Source organism: Rhipicephalus sanguineus, chromosome 1, assembly GCF_013339695.2.
Source record: "Rhipicephalus sanguineus isolate Rsan-2018 chromosome 1, BIME_Rsan_1.4, whole genome shotgun sequence".
Taxonomy (NCBI): domain Eukaryota; kingdom Metazoa; phylum Arthropoda; class Arachnida; order Ixodida; family Ixodidae; genus Rhipicephalus; species Rhipicephalus sanguineus.
This window is the reverse complement of record NC_051176.1, coordinates 212,452,231-212,479,927: the sequence shown is the minus strand read 5'-3', so window position 1 is coordinate 212,479,927 and position 27,697 is coordinate 212,452,231. Positions and strand designations below refer to the sequence as shown.

The 27,697-nt window shown below is 42.7% G+C and overlaps 2 protein-coding genes across 3 annotated transcripts in view; one reads left to right on the top strand and one right to left on the bottom strand.

The window, feature by feature from the left end:
• LOC119406972 (small nuclear ribonucleoprotein-associated protein B) overlaps nt 1–27,697 on the bottom strand; it is a 373,302-nt gene that overhangs the window by 35,348 nt on the left and 310,257 nt on the right. The gene's annotated exons all lie outside the window — the stretch shown is intronic.
• Nucleotides 7,914–25,810, top strand: LOC119406911 (protein O-glucosyltransferase 2). Of its 2 annotated transcripts, none has more exons than XM_037673693.2 (8): nt 7,914–8,388; nt 8,592–8,791; nt 11,416–11,624; nt 12,374–12,451; nt 12,575–12,747; nt 14,291–14,528; nt 17,134–17,541; nt 20,967–25,810. In XM_037673693.2, exons 1-8 carry the CDS (start codon nt 8,141–8,143, stop codon nt 20,985–20,987), a joined length of 1,575 nt encoding a protein of 524 aa, XP_037529621.1. In that variant the 5' UTR covers nt 7,914–8,140; the 3' UTR covers nt 20,988–25,810. The 2 variants fall into 2 exon arrangements, with proteins under 2 accessions (XP_037529621.1, XP_037529630.1); XM_037673702.2 differs by having other exon boundaries at nt 7,916–8,388; nt 17,134–17,535.

The following is a 27,697-nucleotide window of genomic DNA, read 5'->3' as shown; positions in this document are numbered from 1 at the left end:
GTGTGGTGTTCATGGCGTGTGATCACTATAAACATGGTTTATACTAGTCATCATTGTGAAGTGTAAAGTCTAGTCCCTTATTCGTTTTTTTCCAAGCTGAAGTATAAACTTGCTAAAATTTACAGGAAGCTCTGTGTTTTTCATCCGGCCTCCACACAGGTTCACCTTACAGTACCATCGGTGTTGACATGCCATTTCTAAAGTAAAATGATTTCTGAAGTATAAGTAACTTGTACGGTCAATCAATTTGTATGGACCTGGGCAGTATGTTGCCAAGATATCGATTGACAATGTAGCTTAAAACATACATAATTTTTATTTGAAAAGTAGGAGTGGATTTGTTCATGTGGTCACCAATAGCCTACAATGGCTTAGGATAGTTAATGTCGTCCTAGGTGTGCACAGGGTTCCCCATTGGGGAAGGGGGGAGTTCCATTGCAGTCCCCCCCCCCCTCCACAGTTGGTCAAGTCCAAAAGACAAAATGCTTCACTATAGATGAAAAAATGAAAATGAAGTGATGACATATATGCGTGTCACAATGGCCTGCCTATGGTCTCTGGCTTTCCGGGTGTAAAGATTGGGAAGTAAACAGTTCTTGGAAATGCAACGTTAGGGGCCGGTCTATCAGGGGCGTAGCCAGAAATTTTTTCGGGGGGGGGGGGGGGGGGGGTTCAACCATACATTATGGATGTCCGTGCGTGCGTTTGTATGTGTGCGTGTATATATACACAAGCAAAACAAAATTTTCGGGGGGGGGGGGGGGTGAACCACCCAACCCCCCCTTGGCTGCGTCCCTGGGGTCTATGGCCGGCATTATTGCCAAAAACTTGCGTAGCCACAACCCTGCACTTTAAACAATGACAGGACAGATCTGACTGAGTAACAGAATGGGACAAACATTTTGCCCCCCCCCCCCCCTGTTAGGTGATAAGGGGGGGGGCACCCCCTCCATGTGCAGGCCTATGAACATCCTGACGCAAGCAACCATTCAATATTCATGGCAGCCATTCAAAATTTACTCAGTTGGACAGAAGGTGCAAGAATCAAAAGGAATCCAAAGAAGCTTGTCCTTCATTATAAAGCAATACATTTTAGGTGGAATTGGAGTTTGCCAAGATTATTTTACACAAAGCTATGGTTGGCTGTTGTTCATACGCAGTTCTCAAATTCTGTAATAATGGGCAGTTTTGGAAAAAAGGGAAGGATGACACATGAGGTTAATGTATGACGCATATGCAGTGGCGACGAACGCTAATACTAGCAACGCAACCCTACGTACCCAACTATAAAACTCTTTATTTTTCTGAAATACAGTGAAACTTCACTTAAACAAACTACGAACTTCAAGGGACCCCAGGAAAAAGTTCGTTAAAGTGAAAGTTTGCTGAACTGGAAGAGCTATGTTGCAACTTGTTATCATCACTTGTTGAAATGAAATTCGAACCCTTTTATTTGCAATGCTGCTTCTTTGAATGTGAATTTCTCCTTATTTAGTGTGTTTTGAAGAATGCAGTAATCCTTTGCTGCGCTTGTGCACTTAGGACTGCAGTGGTCATGAATTGAGTCGCTGTGTCCAAGCTCTCATAAACCTTCTCCAGCAAAACACTCTGCTGGGCAGCGAAGGACTTCACTTTGTCCAAGTACATCAGTGCTTCTTTAGCTGAAGTGCTTCCTCTACAAGGGCTACCTCGTTCTCCTCATCTTACTGAGGTAGGAGGCTCGCTACAATCTCTTCTGTAGACAGAGTGGCACATATATGTCTCAGCACGAGAGTCATAAGTGACACAGTCCTCAAAACGCAAAGCGCTGTCTGTACCCAGTCTTTCAGACAATTTCTGATCAATATGACGTAAGAGGAAAATATGTTCGTAGAACTGAAATGCGCACAGCACTAATTTCGTTATACCAAAATGCGTTAGCATTGGGTCCAATGGCGCTTCGGCGTGGGATGTAAAAATAGTTCGTACAACTGAATAGTTCGTTTACCTGACATTCGATGAAGTGGTATTTTACTGTAGTGTTTACACACCCAAGCAGCACAAGGTGACCTGCATATCTAACTCTTAAGTTCCCTAATAAGCAGTTTTAAACAGCCTATGCAAAGCTTTGCATTAGCATTTGTTACAACTGCATGCATCATATGTACGCTAATTAGCCTCTTGGGTACGCACGTTATATTTCGACTATAGTGCACGTACCCAAGCAATGCTAATATTACGAACCCTATAGAATGAAGGAAAGAAGATGGCTTTTAAGGGCTCGTTTTTCTTTGTTAGACACAATATTAATGAGAACTAACAGACAATAATGCCAAGGAAAGTATAGGAGATGTTATTTGCAATAATTGGAATATAAATGTGAAGAAAGTAAAGTGGACGAAAAGATAACTTGGCCTGGTAGGGACCGAACCTGCGACCTTCGAATAACGCGTCCGATGCTCTACCACTGAGCTACGGTGGCGGTCATCACTCCGTCCACTTTATAGGGTATATATGTACATTTAAGTCTAGGAGTGTTAGTCAGCGCCGATCGCAGCCATGGCGGCGATCGGCGCCATGGCTGCATGACGCCAAAAAGGCAGAAAAAATGTGTTCCACACTCACCACCATGGCTGCGATCGGCGCTGACTAACACTCCTAGGCTTAAATGTACATATATACCATAAAGTGGACGGGAGGATGACCACCGCCGTAGCTCAGTGGTCGAGCATCGGATGCGTTATTCGAAGGTTGCAGGTTCGGTCCCTGCCGGCGCCAAGTTATCTTTTCGTCCGCTTTACTTTCTTCACATTTATATTCCAATTATTACAAATAACATCTATACTTTCCTTGGCATTATTGTCTGTTAGTTCTCATTAATATTGTGTTGAACCCTATAGAATAAAGTTTGTCGTGTTAGCGTTGCTGGGGTACAATTCGCTATTTTTTTCTTTGCTGCGCACCATGTTCTGTGGTGCACCCATGGAAAGCAAAAGCACTGGTTTCGGGCATTTCGTTGGTTGTTTTGGGTATTCGCGTGCAGTAAGTACTCTGACATGGGTAAAAAATTTCTTATTTGGGAGTTTCTGAATAGGGGCCCCAGAGGTTTGGGGTCCCAAAACCCTTTGTGTGTGCTCGCTTTAGGTCAAGCAGAAGCTAAGAGTTGTCGAATAGGGTCTGCAGCACTTTGGACACTCCCCCGGTTCTAGGTCACGTCGGTTCTAGGTCACCCCAGTTCTATGTCTTGACAAGAGCCGTCGCTTCAGTGAGTGTCGTGATGTTTGTTTGACGCAAATTTTTTGGGGCAGGCTTTGGGGCTCCCGCTAACGAGAAATAGCGTCCCCAACGCAAAACCCAAACGCTGTTTGGGTCTCGCGCATGCAATGGCCTCGACGCTATTTCTTTGGGGCCCCCATTCGAAAACTCCCTATTGTGTTTCCCTGTGACTGAGATGTACGCTTCAACCAGAAAAAGAAAAAAGCATGTCGATTGTGCACACTGTGGGAATCGTACGTGGAGCTGTTTACAAGAAGCTGGCTCCCACGAAACACGAAACCTCTATAAAATGTTTTATAGAGTTTTATAGAGGTTTTAAACGTTTTAAAGACGTGTTATAGAGGTTTTGTGTTTCAATGGCTGTTAAGCCGATTTTTAGGATCGAAGCGGCGGTGCAGGTTTCGTATGCGCGTGATATGAGACCAACGGGCATTATAGCCGGGGGGGGGGGGGGGGGGGGGGGATGCGGTTCAATCTGAATTCCTACCCCGAAAAAAACTGCAGGCTATAGGGGGTATGCACCTGACGTCATCCGCAAGGAGCGCTAGCGTCGTTCCAGGATGTCGCCATTTTGGCGGTCTCGGTGGTTCGATCAGGGGGAGGTTACTCCGTATACCTCCCATCATAGAGTTTCCTACAATACTTACTAGAGGGAACTCTGGCGCTAGTGTCTATGGGAGTTGCAACGCATGACGCTTCAGCCAGCATGGGAATGATGGGTAGTACACAAATTTGTCTAAACTTCGTTCTTTCGGCTCCGTTTGGCTCCGCGTCGGCTGCATCCGCTTTGTCGCAAAACTAAATTCAGCAAAAGTCAGCAGTTCCACTTCACCACTTTAACTTTTTTAGGCTAACCAAATCAAACCTGGTCACGAAGTTCACAACGGTCTATTCTTTTATCCGAAACGAACGCCAAAACACAGCAATAAACAAAGCCACAAGTACGTTTGAAGCCCCAAGCACGAAGACTAGGCAAATTTGTGTACTACCCATCATTCCCATGGTAGCTGAACGATCGCAGCGCCAGAGTCCCCTCTAGTTAATTTTAGGAAACTCTATGCCTCCCATAGGACGTCTTAATTCATGACGTCAGCGCTGGCAGCGCCAAACGTCCCTTCAGTTACTATCCTGGCGGCTGGGATTCAGAAGCTCAAACTGCAGAATGGCGGCGCACACGGTATGCGTCGTCATGGCAACACCAGCCGCGCCTCGCACCTCCTCTCCTAGCTCTCTCGCAAGCGCCGTTTTTTATTCTTTTTGTTTTGTTTGCGTGCGCGTGCTGCGCAGCCTCCTCCCCCACTTTTTTTCATGAACCCGCTCGCCCGCCCGCTCGCTCGCGCGTGCTGCGCCGGCGTTTTTTTTTTTTTTTTTTGCATCCGCTTGCGCGTGCTGCGCCGCGCGTTCGTTGCGCGTTTGAATGTACGCAATTTGCAATCAAGCATTCTGAACACACTGCAGTCGTGCAGCATGTGCCAGAACGCAAAAGAATGAATTGCACTCACAACACAAAATATCTTTGGTCTCGTTTTATTGTCCTCGTTTCCGAAAATCAACATTTTCATCAAATGTGGTGCGACAGAGGTTCAGGAGATTAACAGAAGTGATGAACAGGAGATTCACATAGACGTGTTCATGACCACTAAACAGCACATGAGGTATCGGCAAAGTTAAGAACTTAAAGAACAGTGGAATAAAAAAAACAGCATAACATTAGGGCACATAATAAAAAAACAATTTTTATACTCACAAAAGTGCAGAAGAGCTTCTGATATATGCGCACGATATTGCACAAAATTATCATAACTAACAAAATTGAACATTCACTGCAATGCAAAAACAATGAAAGCAGTTGAATACCTAAAAATAGAATAATCATGTAAAGATCATTTTAAAGATGTGAAAACGAACTCCACATATACCACAACTAATATTGGCCGCACTTTATTGACTACATTTCCAAAAATGTTGATTTTCATAAAACTAGTGATGATAAACGCGAAGAAAATGAACAGATGATATCGGAGGATTCATGGCATCTCTTCTTGAAATGCGCCGATTCTGCAATTCTTCAGCTTTTCTCTGGGCGCACCAATCAGCTGTGTGGCGTTCCGGAGTACTTTAAAAACGCTTCCGCCCTGAAGAAAAGGAACAAGTTCCAATCAGATAAATAGCGCCGTCGACTCGTGCAAAAGTGAATTCGTTTGTTCGTCCCAGAGCAGCACAAGTTTTTATACATTTACCTACAGCCTTAGAAACGCGGTTATAGGCGATGGCGAGTAATTAACTGGAGATAAATGCAAAGCACATATTCAAGCACGCGGTTCTGTGAGAGTTGTAAGCCTGTAACTATATAGTTACGTCGCATGGGCTTCATGTACCGCTGCTTGTTCGTATAACGATTTAAACGCAGCATCGTGCCCTTTTCGAATCAGTCATTTTTGAAAACAATAACTGTAGCCCCACTGCAGAGAACAGCTACTCGGTATGGACGTGAATTCAAACTGACACAATGAAAGCCGCAACTCAAAGGGCACGCTCACCTGTTGTTCTTTTGGGGGCCGGCACATATATTCCGGGACTTGTTCTGGAAGTATTCGAGCAACAAAGCACTATGCACGAACATCCCGAGTCGTAAAACATCGCGTCGCACAAGCACACAGCGAGCGCGCACCGTCAAACGGACGAGCGACGACGGCTAACGCGCGCCTTACCAACGCCAGACACGAAACTTTCCAACGGATTTCAAAGTCGGCGCGGCGGCGCCAGCAAGGCGGCGGAAAGCGCGCCTCCCGGAGGAGAGGGAGTTGATCCCGCCAGAGAGGGGGTTGAAGAGAGTTGGGAGAAAAGAGACGGAACGCAGATTTGAACTCTGATCCCACTCCATAGATGGCGGGTCAATTTGCCATACCAGTCACGTGGGTTTCTTTCACTAGCCTGGTTCGATGCGCTCACGGTGGCACTGTGGAACTATCTGTTTTTTCGCTTTTCTTGGTGCACCCATGGCCTGCAATGGATTTAAGCGCATACGCACGTGGGTTAGATAAACCTGCGCGATTTCGCTACCTGGAGAAAGGTCGTCTGTGCGGCGGCGTAGACCCACTCGAACTCGAAGACGCTGAACTTCAACCCGATGTTGCCCTGCTGCCGCGGGTCGACTTCACAGACATAAAGGACTACCTTGTTTATGAGACAAGTTTTGTGTCGCGTGAGCAACTGAAAGCTTATAAATCCATGCACGGTCACAACTACTCCATCAGCGGATGGGTTCAACAGCCGGGTGTCAAGGTTCTCAAAGACAGCACGATAGTTGTAGTTGGAAAGGTAAACAGGCTTCCCTCGTCCACTTGTAATCGCGTTTATTGTGCCGTGCGAGCGCTCTGCCGATACTGTAAACCCAGTAACGGGATGTAATGGCAGGGAAGAGATCACAGCAATTACTGCAGTGCTGTTTTCAAATGGTTTTTGCTTCTCAACAACCGCTGCGTGCGGTGCTAATGTGTAGTCGATTTATCGCAGCTTTTTAGTGCAGGCGTCGAAGTTCTGCCGTACAGCACAATCGCTGTTGTCAGAAAAGGAAGCCGGCTTCCCCGTTTATTTCTAATCGCGTTTGTTCTATCGTGCTAGCGCCGTGTGAAACCCGTAAACACGGTAACGGGACGTCAGGGCAGGAAGGGATTACAGCACTTGCCAGTGGCTGTTTCTAAATGGTTTTCGCATTTCAACAACCGCTGATTGCCTTGCTCGTGTGTAGCTGAGTTATCGCAAGCGTTAAGCGACAGTTCTAGCTAGGGCGACGCGCAGCTTCCTCCAATCCGCGATCTAACTCCATTCCGCGTTAAACACTATCGCCAGAATTTAAGAATCCGCGTTGCGTCGATCACTTACGTCGTGCAAATCAGCGTTGACGTTGCTTTATTCAGACATTTCTTAGTGTTCCAACGTTGCAGCTACGATAGCTTTCTAATTTATGTTTAGGTCACATCACTGAGGTTGTCTGTTTGTACTCCCAGGTTTGTCATTCAGTCATTTAATGAAAAGCTCCTTACGCCGTGGCTTCTCATCAAAGAAGACGGTGAGGCACAAGCTGCTCACTGCACCCGCAAAGCTGGCCTTTGGTATGAAAAAGAAACCTACAGAGCCAGCATTCCGATCCACGGGCTTCTTTTTCGCGTGGTTGTTACAACCAAACACGGCGCAGTTCACCATTGTCGCAGCCGGCTGACGTGCAACCACGGCACGTACAGTCTGTCCGCACACGCAAATAAATTCGTTCAAAGATTTTCACGTAATAAATACGCACGCGCACGAGACACTGCTGTGTGTGGGCTAAGCAGAACGCATACAGAACGTAGCCCGATACTGCCGGTACTGCTACCTGCTTCTGCGCTCACGAACGGCCGGACCGCCAAAATGGCGTCGCTGCCCGGCGATGCTATCGCCACCTCGCGGATCAAGGTACAGTGCATACCCCCTATACCAGCAAGCGCAATTGTTCCCCGCTCCCGGATCGAAGCACCCGTATCACCGTACCAACTGCAGACGAAGAAGCACGGCGGCAAAAGCTTCACAGGGGGTGCCATGTGGCAAAACAAATAATAAAATGCTCGCTTATAGTGACTTGGGAAAAAAAAAAAAAACGACCCGTAGGAGAGGAGTCGTACGTCCGGGTCGTCCGTACGGTGTCAGCGATGCTCGGAAGAGGCGAGTGGAAAGGAGCGCCGTCCGAAAGTGCGCACGATCCCTTTCGGAACTGCTAGCCGCAAGTAGGCTAGCGTGAAAGCGATCCGCTGATTATGCTGTCGTGGTACTTTGATAAACCCGTCTAGGCGGGACCGCGCCAAGTTGTAACTATGCACCGGTGAAAGGCACGATTCGGGCTGCTGAGATGTTTTCGAAAAGCATGAGAATGCTGCTTGCGGTACGACTTAGCGTTGCAGTGGTTGCAGTGCTGCTAGCAGCCGTTGTCGCTGCTGAAGACAAGTGCCCCGTCAATGCATGCGGCCAAAATAGTTGGCCCAACGGCCGGCCCCAGCCTCAAGTGTCGGCGCGCTTGTATGGCCCTGGGCTTCGAGGAGACTTCAACCTTCCAGCCAGATACTTTTTTGTGCACGTCGTTGACGCTAGCGGCAACAAGTAAGTTGAAGTAGTAGCCCATTGATATTGATTAATTATTAAACAGTGCTGATATCTTATGTTATCCATTGACTTTGTACTGTCGGATGCTCTCGGCGCGCATCACGGTCAACAAGAAAGAACTTTTCATACAATTAATTCGCGAGTGGCTTCTTTTTCTGAAACGATGCTTGCATAGCTCACGCAACACACTTTTGTTGTAGCTTTACAGCAGTATCCTCGACGAATCTGAGTGTGTCCATCACGGGAACCAGCAGCCACTGCAGCATTTGGGCCCAGGTCCTGAATCGAAGAGACGGACTTTTCATTGTTCGCTACAAACTCTTTAAAAGTTGTCCAGAAGCACAAGTGGAGGTCAGCTTCAATGGATCTCCCCTCACGGAGGCGCCAGTTTTGATCAAAGGTACAGTTGTAAAGGGCGTGAGATTGAAAAACTGAAAACTGTATAGTTTTCTTTCTTGCACTGACGTACAGCTCCAGCAGTGCACACTTCTTGCGTGCAGGTGATCTACTGAAAGTGCTGAAGGATGGAAATGAGGGAGTACATTTCCCATACGTGAATGCAGATTTGTTGATTTCCACAGAAATGGTTGAACCTCAGATTATCCAAACCCTAGCAGTGCATATACAGTGCTCATTGACTGAAGCACTGCCTTGTGCAGTCCAGGTCGTTTAGATATAAATAATCAAGGAAGGTCACTGGAGTGGCCAAAATGTGGTGTCTATGATGTGTTTCAGGCTCCCAAATCACTTCCAGTACATGCAGTCATCAAAAGCGTAGCTTTCGAGATTTGACTCAATAAACCGGATAGAGCTGTCACAGGGGCACGTATTTGGACACTACCTATTGAATGCAGGGATGCTGCAAAGCTCTTGGCCAACATGCCATATAAACACTGTTATGCTTAAGTGAATCGGATTATGCTTGAAGCATAGTCTGATTTATTTCAAAGGAAAAAAAAAAACGCAGCTCCCTCAAAATCGTCATCATAAAATAACTTTTTCCTATGACATATTTTTATTATTGCCCTAATCAGCAATGTGAAATAGGCAAAAAAGTCAGAATTTCGTTGTAAGGCAAAAAGTTATTTGTAATGTGTTTATTCACAGATATTTCCATGGCAGCCTTATCAGTAATGGCATTATCACGAGTGAAACACCTTCGTGTGACTTCTCTTGCCTTTTCATCATTGAAATCCGAAGTACAGGGGTGGTCAAAAGTTCCCAGGCCGCAAAGCCCGGCCGCGGAGCAGCGGCTCGCTACTATCGGGGCGCTGCCATCGCAATCGCGCCTTGGTGCACGCTGTCGTCCAGCGTGTGCGTGGAAGGGGAGGGGGGTGTATCCCTCTCTCTCTTTGTTGCTCTCCTTCATAAGGAACCTAGGTATAAACTACTACTGTGCAGCGCTGCTTATTCCACTAAGATGTTCCAATTAGCCCCAACACAAGCTCTTCTGAATACATTTCTGGCTCCGACCAAGCTCGTATGCAGCGAAATGGCCTGCGAAGACGGCTGATAGAACCACCGCAGTGCCAATGGAAAGTTAAACGCAGGACATTGTTTTCCAGGAAGCCGAAAACCACGGTAATGTATGTGGTGCCTAGCTAAATGTGGCCGCATTCGTGATGCGTCAGTTTTCTGGAAGACTGCCGCTTCGCTACACGCTGCACAGTAGTAAAAAATCGACGAGCAGACAGTGAGGGAACATGACGCACCAAGTTTATACGTCACTTTCTTATCAAAGAGAGCAAGAAATGGAGAGGGGTGCCCCTCCCCCTTCAGGCACACGCTCGACGCCAGCGTGCGCCAAGGCGTGATTGCGATGAGAGCGCCCCGATAGCAGCGAGCTGCTGCTCCTCAGCCGGGCGTTGCGGCCTGGGAACTTTTGACCACCCCTGTACATGTGGGAACCGACAGATAGAAACACATTGTGCTATAGAGGCATGAACAGGAATAAGGGCCTCAGAGAGGATGGCTGACGTTTCAATAGGTGGTCATCTGTGCTCTCATCATCACCGAAGTTTGAGCACACATGACCTTGTGATTTTGGGCGGGTGTTTCGAAGTAACGCCAATATGGAAGACAATTAATGATTCAATAAAATTTGTTGCGGGGCTAGTTGGTGCATAGTTAAAGTATAAGAGGGTGGCGCAAAAAGGGACAAGGACGAAACAGGAAGAAGAGACGTATACAAGCGCACACTACCAACTTGTTTATTCTCGAAAAGACGCTCAATATATATGCCATTACACACATGCGCAGACGGCCGAAGTCAAAAGCGATCTTGCAAAAAAACAAACTCACTGCTGTGCAGGACGATAGAGGGAACGCTGACACACCTACTCCCGTACAATTTAATGAAATAGGCCTCAGCCAGTTCTCTTGCGACTGCGTCACAACTTCGCTTTAAGATTTTCCTGGATGAGAACAGGGGCACACATGCACAAGATTTACAATGAAATGGCAGATGCGAGCCTGTACCATTTTTGATGGACAGCGCATGTTCCTGTAACCGAACATTAATGCATAGGCCTGTTTGGCCGATGTATACATTGCCACAGCTCAAAGGAATCAAATACACCGCACCGACACAACATTCCCCAAAAGGATGCTCATGCTTAATATCACAGCAACGTTTCGTATCACCAGGTTTCATTACTCGCCTACAAACGCTGGACAATTTGCGTGGCGCCGAGAAGACCACAGGAACATTGAACCTTGTAGCAACCTTCTTAAGATTATGAGCGACTTTATGTTAGCTGTAACAATAGGTGTTGACATTCATACTTGTTTAGGTATTGTTTCTCGATTTCTTTTTTTTGCCAGCGAAAAATTCACCATCACAATTGTGCGATACGCAGCACTCAGGTGACACCTGTTTCATCAGCCCTGAAATTTGATTTTTTTTTTCTTAGTCAGGTTTTTCAATCCGTATTTGGTTACTCTGTTTCATAATTCAACTAGCATGATCTGGCGGTGTCATGCCTTTATGTGATTAAATACTTACAGTTCAAATTCTTTTTGTAGGACCTCTCCACCATGATGCTTGCAGTTGTCCTGTTTCTTTTGACAAGTGGCTGTTGCAAACAAAATGTCCAACAGTGGATCCTCAAATCCTTAAGGATCTTGCACGGTTTGAAGAGATAGACATGAAGAAGATGCTTCGTGAAGCCCTTCGTCGATTTGACCGTCCTGGTTCTGTTAGCTTTTGCCATTATGCTGTTATTAAAAACGAGGTCAGTGTTTTATTTTGATACACCTTACGAATAGATGAGCTGTCTCACAGACTGAAGTTATGTACAGTTGTGCTTAGTAGGTGAGTGCATAAATACTCCAGATTGAAGAAAGGTTCACTTCAATGCTTCAAGACATATATAAATGTGTTGTATGATATAGTTTTCAAGGTGTTGCCAGCCTTATAAATGTATTTATTGAGCATGAAGAAAAACAACACTTAATAGATAAAAAGTTAGAAACTGTCTGATTGGATGTTTTGCAAACCGATCTACAACATTCTAATTGGAACTTTTTGCCTGGCATCATTGCTTTTGCAGTTAGTTAAGCTTGTATAATTAAGCAATTAAGAAAATTCAAAAGTAGTGCAACTTACTCCATGCAATAATCAGTGGCATGCATTTGGTCATGTTGTCATAAAGTGTGTCAGCATATTTTTAAAATTTGGCGGGAGTCAGCTGGGGCACCCTGTATATAGAGAAGGTTAGGCACTGCATTCCGCGGAGGCTGCCTGTCATCGCTATTATCTTGTGCTTTGTGATCATGAAGTGCATGCCACCGTAATAATTCACGTTTGAGAAAATGATTCCTTTTGATCACCGGTGGACTATATTCGCCTGTCACTCTATATCTGTCTAATGCTGCTTGTCATTTCTAAGCTTACTGGAGCCTTAAATGGCACATTTTTCTCTCTCTCTCCCTCTCTTGCTGTGCTCTGTGCATTTGCAGATGTTTTTCTCTGTTTCCTAAGGTCTACCGAAAGTGCTATGGGCAACATGTTGGGTTCAACATGTTCATGGACCAGATACTGTTGTCCCTTGCTAGAAAGGTAACTGCATCATCTTTGTTTTGTAGTTCTTGACACTGACAATCCTTGCAATGATTATGCTGCTGTGTGAACTTTTTAAAAACTGAGACACCACTAACTGATGTCTAGTGCAACTTTGTTTAGGTGCGTCTTCCGGATGTTGAAATGCTTGTAAACCTTGGTGATTGGCCACTTGAGCAAAGGAGCCACACTGGAGTCCACATTCCTTTCTTTTCATGGTGTGGCTCAAAAAGCAGCACCGATATTGTTATGCCCACCTATGACATAACAGAATCATCCCTGGAAATGATGGGCAGGTAAGAATTTAAAATTTCTTATGCTGCTGGTAATTGCTGAAAGGTTATTCAGCCATCATTTTATAATTTCTCCAAATTCTTTGAACCTTCATTAGTGGGTATAAAAACCCAGCCTAGTGTTCATCTGCACTATACTGTCCATTTTAGAAGACAGCCTATAGTTTTTGGACTACCAAAGAAGTATTATTTTTTTCATTAATGCAGTTAACTTGTAAGTTCTTATAAGTCATGTATTTGCTAAGGGGGTATCTGTGCATGAAACTGCCACTGAACATAATAAAAGGTCAGAGACGTCCACCTGTTGAAAACCATATTAGCTAGTGTGCTAACCAGCTAGTGAGTTTGTTCCTGTGGTACCTGCTATTAAGGGATTGTGCTCAGAATTGGCCATATTGCAATCCTTCCTTACAAAGTATGTTCCAACAAACTTTGCTACTTTTAACATTTTTTGCTCTTAATTGTGTGTTTGAGAGAGAGGGAGGGAGAGAGGTAGAGCGAAGGCAAGCTTTAGATAGCAGATAGTTTTTGTGGAAAAGTTACATTTGTTTTCATGTATCATGCCACATATGCTTGAGGCAGTAATCTGCCCATTATTATGTAGCTGTAGCTCAGCTCACATATTACCCTCCTGATTTTCATCCTTATGGCTCCTCAGAGTGGATATTTGAGATAGTAGCTGGTTCATAGTCGATAGAAATTCAACAGCTGAATGTGCATCAAAAGACAGCAGTGTGAGGGGCGTAGCCAGAAATTTTTTTTCGGGGAGGGGTTAAACCATATTTTATGTATGTTCGTGTGTGTGTTTGTATGTGTGTGTGTGTATATATACGCAAGCAAACTCGGAAAATTCTAGGGGGGGGGGTCCCTCCCCTAAACATTCCTTCCCCATAGTTGTTTCACTGTACTCTCACCAACTCCATGCAGTGCAGAAAAAGCTGAGAGTTGCATCAGTGCAACAGAAGAAGCACTCTTGCATTGGCCACCACTAATTGCACTCTCTGCGATGCCAGTTGAACGGGACCTTCGTGGAACCATCCGTGTTGCAGAGCCCTGCTTCTCTTCATAGAACCTAGAGCCAGCTCTTATCATGTTAGCAATATTGTCCCTCATCAGCGAACCAACTGACAGGTTTTATTGAATTTTTTTTATTTGTCATATCATCAGTGTAAGAGACATTAAAATGGGAATTGTACAAAATATGGCTCATAGGAAATAAACAGAACACAGTATTTAGCCTGGTGATGTCGTGTGCTGGAGCCATTTGTTATGATGAAGTGTGAGAAAAAGACCAGAAAATCCCGGAAAGGAGCACAAGATTGCTTTTTGAATATGTGGGCTTCCCGAGGAGCATAGCGTTGTCATGTTTGCAAGGATTTGGGGCTTCCTTTAGGCATGTAGTATCACCTTGTTTGCAAACAACCATTGTTATGATATATGTGATGCACACATTTGAGATGTGTAAAAAGTGACGGGGTTAATTTAGGGGCCTTTTTTAACCACCTGTTCAGCTTTTTTGCATATCTTTTTGATGTATTCTTTGCAGGGTGACTCTAGATATTCTTTCTGTGCAAGGGAACAGTGGGCCAGCTTGGAAAGAGAAACGCCCATGTGGGTTCTGGCGAGGTCGTGACAGCTGCCCTGAACGCCTTGACCTTGTGTCTCTCTCTCGTCGTCATCCGGACCTACTAAATGCTTCCCTCACAAATTTTTTCTTTTTTCGAGACAAGATGGATATATATGGTCCACAGACCAGCCACGTCTCCTTCTTTGATTTCTTTGAGGTTTGTGCAGTTAAGATTTACCAGTATTTGTTTTGGATATGTATAGTTGACAGGAGTTTTACAATAATGTTCTTCAGCTGTTCATGGTATCTGTTGTGCTTTCTCCGTGAAGACTATTCAAATAATGTATTGTGACCGACTCTTTCAGCACCTTTCTATTGACTTCCAAAGAAGCTCTTGTTTAGAGCACTAAAGGGATTTAGATTTAGTGCAGAAGTGCTCTGTAGTAAGTAGTAATAGTGTGCTGTTGCTACATAATGGCAACATGAGCTTATCATCTATGCAGAATTCATATGACATCATAGGTGTGTACAGCTCATACTCGTACATAATGCTGAAGAATAAAATACACAAAACTGGATAAGGGCAAGAAGTAGACTCAAACTTGTCCGGTTTTGCTCGTTTTATTCTCGTTTGGCATCATCAACCAACTTGTTGAGCAAGAAGGTTTATTCTAAGTTATCGATTACATGCAATAGATTGCTTGTAATCAATTATATCTTTGGTATTTTTGTAATTGATGTATTACTTTTTTTGCTCTGTAACAGACCCTGTAATTCAGTTAAGTTCTTCTGTAATCACTTATATGTAGGGCTCTGTGTTTCCGGTGTTTATTTTTCTTGAAAATCGGCGGGTGTTTATCGGAGTTTATGTTTTTGGCGGAAATTCGGCATTTATCGGAGTTTATTTCTTGTAAATCCCCAATTCTCCGAAATTCGGAGTTTCGCATTATTCTCGAAACCCCTAAATCTTAGATCAATTTATATCTGACTACTAAAACATCAAAACACACGAAGCACATTTTTTTTCTAGAAGGTTTGAATGCACAAAAACATATACGCACAAGCTAAAACACCTGTATTTGTGTGTATAACAACCTTATGCTTAAAGCTTGTTGTAAAATATGCAAGCATAATTTGCAAGGTTGCTGTCAGTTATCGAAGCGTGCTCCTTTCGAATGACGACTCTCAGCTTTGAAAATGCCCTTTCAACGTTAGCGCTAGAAACAGGAAACGCCACAAGACGCAGCGCGCGGTGAGAAAGCACTGGCCACTGGACATTCTGAAGTCTCCAAAACGACAGGGGTTCAACAATGTTACATATCTCATAGCACTGATAGTTCACAAAATCACTCAGGAGCTGGCTCATGTCATCAGTTTCAAGAAGCACTAATTGAAAAATATTAATGAGAACTAACAGACATTAATGTCAAGGAAAGTATAGGGGATGTTATTTGTAGTAATTAGGATATAAATGTGAAGAAAGTAAAGTGGACGAAAAGATAACTTGCCGCCGGCAGGGACCGAACCTGCGACAAAAAATTTTACCGGCGAATGTTTATTGGATTTTTTTGGATAAAACCGAAAACACGGAGCCCTACTTATATGTAACCAGCGTTTTTTTAAAATTGATTTCACAAAACAAGCTGTAACAGGAGATAGTTTTTAGCATTTGTATTTGGCATAGTCTGCAGTAGCATGCCTGCATTCATGGAATGCAGGAACCTTATGGCTGCGGATATTTCGACAGACAAACCTAAGTGCTCTGAATTTGTTTTCTCATCTTAGCGGCAGCTTGTGCAGCCTGTATCATCCACACCACAATTGGCATCTTGCTGTGGTTTCGCGGTTTCATTGTCATTTGATAGCTACTCACTTTTGTTCCACAAGTTCGCCTTTCATGCCCCAGCGTTTGTGAAATTAGTAAAAGTTCATCGTATCATGGATAGGCATTCTGCTCAGACTATGCACATGGAGCCCTTGAACTTGCATATTCATGTCTACACGTTTCACTAGATACTGCAATGAAGTGCTATGTAACTTCACTTTTGTCGATGGTTTACAAGTGCCCCATGCATGTGGTCGAGGTTTATTCATACAAAAAGCCTGGCACACGTAGCGTAATAGCTAAAAAGGATTAACTCTTTAGCTCTAAGCCCCCGGTAAGATACATGGCCAGAGGTAGTAGTAGGCCAGAGGAATAGGACATCCCACCAGCAACGACATGGGAAGTAAAGAAAGCCTTAGAGGGAATGCAAAGAGGCAAAGCTGCTGGTGAGGGTCACGTAACATCAGATCTGTTGAAAGACGGTGGACAGATTGTGTTAGAAAAACTGGCCACCCTGTATACGAAATGTTTCTTAATAGTGAGGGTACCAGAATATTGGAAGAATGCCAATATCATCTTAATCCGTTAGAAAGGCGACGTCAAAGACTTAAAAAATTACAGGCCGATCAGCTTACTGTCCATTTTCTACAAGCTGTTTACAAAGATAGTTGCTAATAGAATTAAGACAACATTAGAATTCAGTCAACCAAAGGACCAAGCAGGATTTCGTTCAGGCTACTCAACAGTAGACCACATTCACACTGCCAATCAGGTGATAGAGAAATGCACATCAAGCACAATGCACTCACGTCAAACACAATGCTATATTGCTGATACCAGTGTCACCATGCTTGTTTATTCATGAGGCTGAAACCTGGTGAGGGGCCACTTAAGGATCAATAGTTAACTTTGATACTGTGATGTTTTGCTCTTAAATTGTTCTGCTACTTGCACAGCCTAACAACCTCTCATAAATTTCACCTTCTGGTAACTGCAGCACAAGTACCAAATCAACGTGGATGGCACTGTGGCTGCTTACCGGCTTCCTTACCTTCTGGCTGGCTCTGGTTTGGTGTTGAAGCAAGAATCTGAGTATTATGAGCATTTCTACTCGCGCCTCGCTCCCATGGTGCATTATGTGCCTTTTCAACACAACCTTACTGACCTAATCGAAAAGCTGACTTGGGCACGTAGCCACGATGATGTTGCACAAGGCATTGTCAAGGAAGCCCAACAGTTTGCATTGGATCACCTCTTACCACACCATGTGTTCTGTTATCATGCACAGCTTTTCCAAGAATACTCACTCAAGCTAAAGCGACGTGTCAAAGTTGCTGAAGGCATGGAACACGTGGCTCAACCTCATAATAAGCATCCATGTGAATGTGGAGAGCAGCAGGTAAAGGTACTTTGTATAACTTTTTCAATTGTTTGGCATGTTATGTTAGAAAATGCTGGGCATTCAGCATTACAGAGAGTGCCTGGCTTTTTTGTGTGTGCATGGTGTAAAGCAGCAAAACTGGTGGATTCATAGAAAAGGAGGTGCATATTCTTTCCATTTGTTGACATAGTCAACAAATGACATATGTCAACACGTGTTGACATAGTGTCAACACGTGTTGCTGTCTTGTCATATATAGCATGTTTGAACAGTTCAATACATAGCAATCAGGATAAGATGGCACAACATATCACACCAGTTAAATATAACAAGCTAAAGTACATCACGTATAATGTCATGAGTTAAGTTAGGAAAGGTTAAGTACATCACCTTATACATCTACAAAACCAATTCAGGTAACTTGAAACAATTAAATGTACCAAACATTTGTAACATATGAACAACCAAGAGTAAAGATGATTAAAAAACGAACATGTGAAAATGTAAACCTAGCTGTTTACAAATACAGTTAAACTTCGATATAACCAACTTCATTAAACGAAATTCTTGATATGACGAAGTATTTCAGTTTTCACAATTTAATGTCCATTGAATGCCAGGTATTGTACACCTCAATATAAAGAAGCATGTTTGTGCACGATTTTAATGTGACAAAATTTTATTGCTACCGTGGAGTAATCCGTTGCAATAAATTAAAACTTCTGATGGTGCGAGTGGTGACATGGTTGACTTGCACACAGTTTTTGTGAATGCAATTTTTGAAATCACTTAGCGCACGCCACGCATCGCACAGTGGAGAATGACCGCCAAAGCCGCATATTTTCCCACAGTAGTTGCGAGAAAAGGGTGCATCTTAATGCCTCTCCTTACCTTTGGAGCAGTGTAGAGGAAGAGCATGCGGCTAATGCGTGGCATGTGGATATTCTGTTGCATCCTATCACACATTATTAAACCATCCCCATGCAGCGTCCTCTGGTACTTCCACATTCTGCACCACACATGCTGTGCGTCAAGGCCCGATTTGGTGATTTTTGTTATCACCGAATGTCAAGTAACAAGTTCAGTGTTGTCATCAACCTGAATTAATGAACAATCTCGATTTGACGAAGTGTTTCCTGAAAAGGTTGGGTAAAGAATCAGTGACTTTCTTCTAATTCTGAAAGAGACTGGTTCTTCTGCAACCGTGCGCTCTAACGTATTTGCATAAAAACATCTAGGCGCCCTATTCACAACCCTAGCTTTATTTTGATGAGGCTGCACGCCACACCCATGCACGGAACAGCGGACTTGGCAATCAGTAGTGCTCTTATGTACCGGATGACGCTAAAGACGGCTGTGGATGCTTTAGTTATTTTATGGATTATGCTACAGATATCAGTGATCTTCTCGCAACTTTCTCACTCAGGCTGCTCGCACAATCACTGCACAATCACTGCAACAGGCTCGACGCGACTAAGGTCTCTTGTGGCACAGCATCTTCGTATATTGGTATAGCCTGTCATGGCTTCACGTGACCGTCTGCATGTCCTACATTGCTCGGACATGGTGCCCCCTATGTCCGGGACGCTCTCGGGTCACCCTCGTGAACTTTTTACACGTGCAGGCATGGGTTGGCGGCAAAGACAATGCCAGTGTAGCTTTAGGATGTCGCTACGTTACGATTGCAGATTTTGAAGGACCGAAAAAGTAGTTTCTCCATTTTACAAACTTCCCAATTAACGAAATAATTTGAGTATGGGCATCACTTTGTTAAATCAAGTTCCAACTGCAGTTCAGAGTTATCTTGCAAGTGATCGCGATCGTTCAGGAGGCGGGTGTCACAACAAAACTGCTATCTGGCAAGCGATCTCGATCGAAGAGAAGAAAGACGTCACTACTTGTTTGGGGATATCGCAAAGATATTGGTTGTTTGGGGATATCACTCTTCATGACCTCGAACTCGAAGGAAGCTATTCTGGCCTTGTGATGAATAGAATGAATTCCCAGTGAAGGCGATCTTAACTTCAACAGCGCATTGAACCTGTGTTGTCCTTTTCTTTTTATGCGTGACCTATAGCGCTGTGAAGAAAACTTCACTGGTGCAGCATGATAAGTGCAAGCATGATAAGTGCAAAGCATGATAAGTGCAAAGATATTTCAATTCATCCCCGGAAACTTATGAGTTACCCTCTTTTTGTTCGAACGAATGTGATGATTGATCCATGATTTCACTAAACAGGCGCTCACATTGTTGAGCAAGACCTCCAACACTGGACACAGTACAGAAATTATGAAGATCTTGTATGTGTACTCGCTACAAGAAAAAGCTGAAATAGTTTTATATCATCTTGTCAGTACAGATTGGTATAGTATGAAAAATGAAATACAGTAGTACTAGTTTAGGTTCAGTCATTTACATGTAGTGTGAAGTGTTTGGAAGGAATGTGCACCATATCTCACACAAGCCTGCTCTGTGACCCCTGCAACATCTGTACCAGTCATGTTCATAACAATACTGTCTGAGAGGAAAAAAACTGTCTTACCACATCCCCTCTGACAAATGTACACCAGCACTGAGGATGGAAATATGAAAGAAGCGAGCAGTTTGAATTGCAAAAGTTACCCTGTTTTTGCGCATACTGTGTAAGTTGCATACGAAGGCACCTTCTTACAAAAAAAAATTGTGCCAAGTTGCGGGATGCATTCATTATGTGGGGTTAAGTTCTGGTGAACTTTTTTTTTTTGCCCACTACTAAGTCTCATCTACGGGCTAGATAAAAGTGCATAAAGTTGATATGTCAGCTTTTCTGAGAAATTCTGTATGCTTTGCTCTCCTTGTGAGAACAGGCGATACTTATGGTGTTTTCAATGCATGTTCAACTGGCTTCTTCAAAAATCTTTTCCGCTTCAAAGGCTTAAGATCAGTGAAGAGCTGCAGCATAAGTGGTGGCAAATTCATCTGTTAATTTTAGCATTCTTGCAATTTGCTGTCATAAATGGTTTTGCACTGACAGTTTACTGACCCTTTGCTGGTACCGTGAACCTATGGTAGCTATTTGTTGCCTTTAAATTGATGACACAGAACCTTAGACATTTGTCCGACAGTGGTGGTAAAATTTACTAAAGCATTCTGACGCTACTTCTAGATTTCAGCTTGTATTTGCTTGTATTTTGTGCTTGTATTTTTATGCTAACACCAGTATGAGCAACCTTTTAGATACCGTGGTTCTGGTTTTTTGCATTGCAGAAGTTGAACTGCACTTCTTGCCTTACCTCATAAACTACTGAAACAGTGTTTATAAAATGTGAGGGAAGCGTTCTGTTGAAATTTTTGCAAGCTGCTGTCTGTCTGATTTAATGTGTATATATTGAAAACTTCAGTATTTCTGCAAGTGTTGATGCTCTTGTCTCTTTATCTCCTTATTCAATACTTTTTTTTTTATTTTCAGAGGAACCACAATGAGTTATAGCCAAAGATACTACATTGACCAAAAGGAACAGCATTTATCTCTGAAGTGGAGCTGTATTTTATGGCATTTAGCACAAAAACAAGTGTACAAATTTCGTGCAGATTGCATGTACAGAGAACATGCAAATACATGCAGTTAGACAGTATCCTCAAACGATGTGCTGACACATTTTCTGAGTTATAGTATTTAGTAAGAATACTGTATGTATTTCTTTTGGATGTACTTGCAGAAGCATGGGAAGCTAGTGTGTCATGGCATTATGATGCATTCACTACGTACTAGGTACAAAGACAGAGTTAAAGAAATAAGTGTCGTTTGGCATCTTCGATGGTTTCTATGATCCTCTGAATACCACTGGAGTGATTCTGGAGGCACTGTGGGTCCAAGTGAGAGATATATCTCTTACACCACCTGAATGGCCATCTGCTTTCTGGAGCAGTGAGGGAGGAGGAAGCGAAAAATTAGGGGAACTTCTTGTAATGCAGTGCCACTGCTGGTTGCGTGACACTGGTAATAATCATTGTTGCTGTGAAAAGGATTAGCACAACCACAGAAATGTGCACAACCAGCAGAACGGGCAGATTAAAGCTGGGCAAGTTGGTACGAATTAATGATGAAAAACAGCCTCTAAAGACGATGGATGGATTGAAAAGAAACAGCGCCTGCCCTGTTTTCTTTTCAGCCTGTCTGTGTTCTTTATGCACTGTTTTTCCTCAGGAACGGGTGGAGTCTTGAAAGTGGTAATGGAATAGGTTTTTGGGCTGCTCCAGTGGTAATACATCTGCTGGGAGCCGATTTGGAGTTGTGTAATTGGTAAATACTATTTGGAGTGCCCCTCTTCGACCATACAAGACTGGCCCTTTGGGACCATTTTAGAGTGCTCAAGAATGACCATCCGAAGATGCCAACATTGAATTATTAAGTACCTTCTGATGCTTGGCTGTATCTTTTTTATTTTTTCTTATTTTGGAGTTTAGAGGGCTTAGTATGTCAGTTAGTTGATGAAGGTGTGATGTCACTCCTTTTTTAAAAAAGCTGTTATGCCTACGTATCCATAAATATAGCAGTCTTCATGCTGCAAAATTAAGTGTGTATAAGCTCTTTTCTGGTAGAATACTCAGTGGTGTTGGATGCCAAATGTAATTCAGCCATGTGAGTAGAGTGGTTTTCAGCATAGCTAGTGAAATTTGGGTGATGTCTTGATACTTGAATGGGAGCCATATTTTGTTTGTAGGGCAGGCATGCAAACCTTATTGTTTGTTATTCAGCCATGTGTCATGCATTTCTCACCTCACTGCAGACTTCAAAGATAAGGCCTTCAGTGGGGCAGCAACTAAAGTAGCTCCATTTTAATGACAGTCTTGCTTATATTTAAATGCACATTTGCCTTGACCACCTATTCCAAGAAATGTGTGCAGAAATTACTACTGTACTGGATTTGACTGTTACACTATAGAATCTTTTTTGTTACCCTTTAGCGGTGCCTGCATAACAATACAAGTTCAACGGAAAACTATTGGCACTGCTTGGAAATCCTTAGAATTGGTGTCCTTCATTCTCCCCCTCTGTCTGTCTCTCTCTCAACAAAGCTTTGTGATAATATGGGTGTTCTTTTGCTGAAGACAGGAATTGCTAAGATTGAATACAGTGCATCATAAAAAGTTTTGTCTGCACAATACTGTTGCAATGTCTGTGCAGCTCTCTATTCATGTTGCCATTTAGACTCAGTTGCCGAGTAAGCTGATGCACGAAATTGCACTTATGTGCATGGTGAACAGGCTGCTGTAGTGTGTATGCTTACTTATGTACACCAACAAAAGACACTTGTTTCTAGTATACTAATTGCATGCAATGGAAGGAAAGGTAACGTAAGCATAATCCCTACCATAACTCTGAATTTGTAGGGGCCCTTGATATTTCTAGTTGCAGTGACAATACTGATCTTTCAAAATCCTATGTTCTTGAGGTGCACTGCATCATTGTTTCTAAAAATATTTGTGCTATTTTAGCTGTCATTGTTTAAGGAAATTGTGTCTGAAGGTTTGGAGCTTCATTCTGTGATCAGCTGCTTTCCGCTGCAACTTTTTCTTTTTAAGATAACAAGCAACACATTTGCCAATAAACTTCTTGCAAATATAACTAAACCCTAAAGGATGATGCTACTCGAAGACGTTTTTTCAAAATTGTATAATCTAGAGCAATAAAACTGTGGCTGTTCATTGTTTTTTATGCTTATTTGAAGTATGTAATCAGTTTTTTAGGCAGTTGCATAGCTGTCGTTCTGTACCGTGAAAATGTGTAAAATGTAGGCTTTTTGCCCTCACTTTTTCTGAATTTTCTGCTTTTTCCATAAGTGCCAACTATTCATGGCTCATATTCCTCTGCTTAAACTGTAGAATGCTATAAACTTGCGAAAAAGCATATGACAAAGGTGAAAAATTAGAACCTCGGAAGTCTTAAAATTTTCACATCCCAGGAAATTAATAGAGTTTTAGAATTTAGCATGCAGACCTTGCATTGCTTGGGTCTACCGTCCGTACTATCCATAATAAAGAACATCTGTACCATCCATATTAGCGTATGACACATGTACAGTGTCACCAAATGAGAGCAGTACTGTATACAAGCTTGTTTTTACCCACTCTGTCACCTACCTTTCATGAAAACTTGCCAGGAACTGCACCTCGAGAAAAAAACATGCTTTAAAGGTAAAATTGAAAGTTTATTTGTAAAGTATGCTTATTTGTTATTTCATGCTTCGAGGGAGCTTGGGCAACCATGGTTATTTTGACAATGCACTTTTACTTAAAGAATTCCTCACTCAGACTGCAACATCGAGCTGCCACAGTGTGCGGTCTCTAGACAATGCACACTTTCTTTAAAAGCTGCCTTGTCCATTTTAAACGCTATTTTAACCCTGTTCCAGTTAGTTTCAGCTTTGATTGTTATTGTCAGTAGAGTTAGAGAAATTGAACATGACCAAACAAGTGAAACAAAAAAAGTTTGCTCTTTTAGAAAAAATCGATGCTTTTCGAGTAGCACCATTCTTTATGAGCCAATTTAGAATGCCAACCTATGAAAGAGAAGGCAGAGGGAGAGAATATATATGAGCGATTTTGCGTGCCTTTACCTGCTCTGTCACCAATTTTTTGACCAGGGTATACAAGTATCCCATGGGAGAACTTCTCAGTGCCATAGATAGGCAGTAATGCTTCTTTAACGTTCTGGTGGTGATACGTGTGATGATTGGTTACATTGGCATATGGATAAACTTTAATCAGTATTTCTTTTGTAACATTCTTGATATATACAGGGTGTTCAGACTAGCATGCAGAAAGTTTACATAAATAGAGAACCTATGGCCGAAACACCGTGCACAATATTGAGAAAAATGTGGAGAAGCTGAAAGGATTTATGAGACCATAGTCAATTAGATATTACATGTACACCCTGTAAGTAAAGACTTGCCTCACCGTTCGACAGCACTTGTTTTTTGTAACTGTCATTCCAATGTGACAGTATCAGTAATTTTTAATTTTTATCCTCAGAAACATGTACTTAATGACCCATATCCTTGTTAAAAAAAATTATATTGCCTTTAAAAAGATTGTATGCATTTATTTACAGCAATGCTGTCATTTTTGTAGCTCTTTTTTCCCACATTGTATTTCTGCAATAGCTCATTCATGGCAGTGTATTTCAGAATGGCAGTTCTGCAACCACACATGGTGTGAGTGGAATAATTCTTCCGTCAACATAGCAGGGCAGGCCTTTAAATGAATTGTGCTGCCACTTTTATTGGTGGTTTTCACTGCATTTGTTCCAGTTACTGGTTTCAACAACAACAACAAAAGAAGTGAGAACCGTAATTGTACTGGCTTTGGTTTTGCATACTTATCTTGTAGCGAACTAGTATTGCACATACCCTCTTCTAGGCAGGAAGCAAAACTGGTCATCTCAAATTCAACAAGTGCAAGATGTATGTGCCGTCACATTCATGAGACCACGGTGTCTGGTATTGGATACATTTTGTTCATCTACAGTGTGTGAAAGCGGTACTGCTGAGACTTACAAGTGAGCTTTGTTGGAATTCTTTATGTTGAGGGCCTTTGTTCGAACATGTAAAAAGTAGTTACAGAAAACATATCATGCTGTAGTTAATCTCATCTGATGTATTCATTGGAGACCTAAATGTGTTTTACTGAAACATAAGCCAGTAAATTGATATCCGGAGTTACCCAGCGAACCAAAAAAATCAGAATAATCAAAATACAAGGTACTGGTGAGGTGTGCACGATAGTAATAACTAACCACCGGTTTCATTGACATTGGAAGCATATCTCAGTCCCACTTTCTTTTTAACGTGGTGTACATTCATTGAGGCATTTTATATAAAGACTCCTCCAAGTGGAAGTGTTTGCCAAAGACAACAATTTTTGTTGTGTATTAAGGTGTTGGGGACATGTTTGTCAGACATTTTTGTGTTGTCTGAAGTCATCCATGCAGTAATTGCTTCCGCAGTGATATTTTCTAAAGCTCCAGATTTTTGGCTGAAGGGTTGTGCTGATGACCTTGAGTATTACGTGCCCTATTTCTCGCTTGCTTCACAAAAGGTACTGTGATATAGCATATTTGCATGCTATTTTATTTAAATAGCATGACATGCATGTATTTGTGAACAAAGCTTTGTATTATGTGATTATGGTCTGTGAGCATTTGTTGCTTCAGTGCATGATAAGGTATTGCTGTTTCTATGTCTTCATCTGTGACACATGAAAAGTTTTCTTTAGAAACTATTTTGAATAAATTGTTTGATGTTGCTGGCTAATTTGAATTCACGCCTGATTCAATTTACTTATAGTATCAAAATGAACCCCTCTAGGGCTTCTATTAATGCTTACAGCAAAACATTAAAATGGACTCAAGCACTGACCTGAGGGTCATATTCAAGTCTGACATAAGATTCATCAATAATTATCTATTGTATAAAGGTATATGTATAGTTTATGTTCACTAGTGCCTATTTTGGAAGCATAAAGGTGCAGAAATAGTAACGCTCCGAAACTGTTGACAATAGGAACTAGAATTGTCATGCTACATGAGTGCCCTCAGAGGGCTTTCTCCACTGAGGTGTGCATGCTTTCATTTTCAAATAACCTTAGACAAAAGTGCAAGTCGGACATATTAGTACGAAGCACAAAGCAAAGGTTTCAAATGCAGTCTTCAGATTATGGGAGGTATCTTGTACCGTTCTCTAAACAGTCTTTGTTGCTTGATGTGAAAATCAAGATATTTATAACTCATAGGTCTGTTTGGTCCACACAAGTTTCTCTGCAACTTGTGCTCCTAGGCCCTAAAAGGTGTAGCAGAACCTCCCGCACAACCATCCTTAATTGCTCAGTGTGCAAGGTAAGGTGCTAAAGTGCCACACAGTGCTGCTGTGGATCAGTGCACTAGTATTGAACTTTGCACTAAATGAGTGCAGCGACACTCGCCGCAACATGCATCTCCTGCATATTTTCGTTTTTGGTGCCATATGCGATTCCTGTATCAAACAAGCCCTATGTTTCAGATAGCAGACATAGCAGGTTTGTTGCAGTGCATGTTCTTGGTTGTCTTGGTGGCAGTGCTTGCCATTTGCTGATAAATTCTGTATCTGAAGGTCCACAAATATTTTTTTGATTGAATAAATGCAGATTTATATGTGTACCCAAGCAAGCAATCTCTTTTTTCAAGACATGAAGACATGCATTATTGTTTACTTTACTGTAAACATCTTCAAGAAGTATCTCTCTGGCTGTGTGAAAGAATTATGGATCCTGAACTGAAAAAACAACACTGCTTCCTTTACTGATGTGGTCAACCTCTGGGGAAGGGACCAAACTGGTCCCTTCCCCAGTCAGGACTATCCTAAGCTGCGGCTGATGCCAGTTCACAGTCAGGACAACCTACTGTACTCCTGATCTGCCCAGCGAGCAGAACGCCAGCACCGGCATGTTGGCGCTTCTTTCTGCTGCTAGGGGCCTTTTCGCCGCAGCTTTGGCGCTACTAGTTACCCCCACAATGCAGCACCTCCACGGTCGTCTGCTTGCACTGAGTCGAGATGCTTGCATGGGCATGCACTCTGTAAAACGAAGGAAAAAATGAAAAAAAAATGGCATTTATTGAGTAAAATCAGCAATAACAGTACACTGTAGTTCCTAGTGATGCGAGTGCGTGAGAAAGAGATCAAGGCAGTTTTTCTGAAAGGTGAGGCTACTCATAATTGGTTGTGTATCATGGGCATGCAGAAATGTTGTTACATCAATACAAAATCATACGTACGTGTTGTAAAACTAACATGATGAAATCGTACATTTAATTTTGCTCAGTAACGTTTCTAGGATTTGTTCACCGACAGGTAGGGTCATTGTTCATTTCCATAACCGACAAAACAATAAAAAAAAGTGATTTCCGATGGTCGAAATGTTCACCAGTGTTGGGGCAGTTAATTATTTTGTAAACAGACTGTGAAATGTTGGCTGAAGTGCCGTGTAATCATTCTTACCATTAGAGGCGTTGCAGTAATTCAAAAATATGACGAAACTTATAAGTTCTGCGAAGAAGCAATCTGAAACAAAGCACTCGTACAGCACGCACTGTTGTGCACCCACACATCTGCCCAAAGCTCAGGTGGGGTAACTCGAGTGCCCCCCTAGCGGCGAAGTCTG

What these genes read in the sequence shown, in the direction of transcription:
- LOC119406911 (XM_037673693.2), top strand. Translation starts at nt 8,141, where the DNA reads ATGTTTTCGAAAAGCATGAGAATGCTGCTTGCGGTACGACTTAGCGTT. An exon ending in ATGCTGTTATTAAAAACGAG is followed by an intron (nt 11,625 to 12,373) that starts GTCAGTGTTTTA and finishes CTGTTTCCTAAG; the next exon opens with GTCTACCGAAAGTGCTATGG. An exon ending in TCCCTGGAAATGATGGGCAG is followed by an intron (nt 12,748 to 14,290) that starts GTAAGAATTTAA and finishes TATTCTTTGCAG; the next exon opens with GGTGACTCTAGATATTCTTT.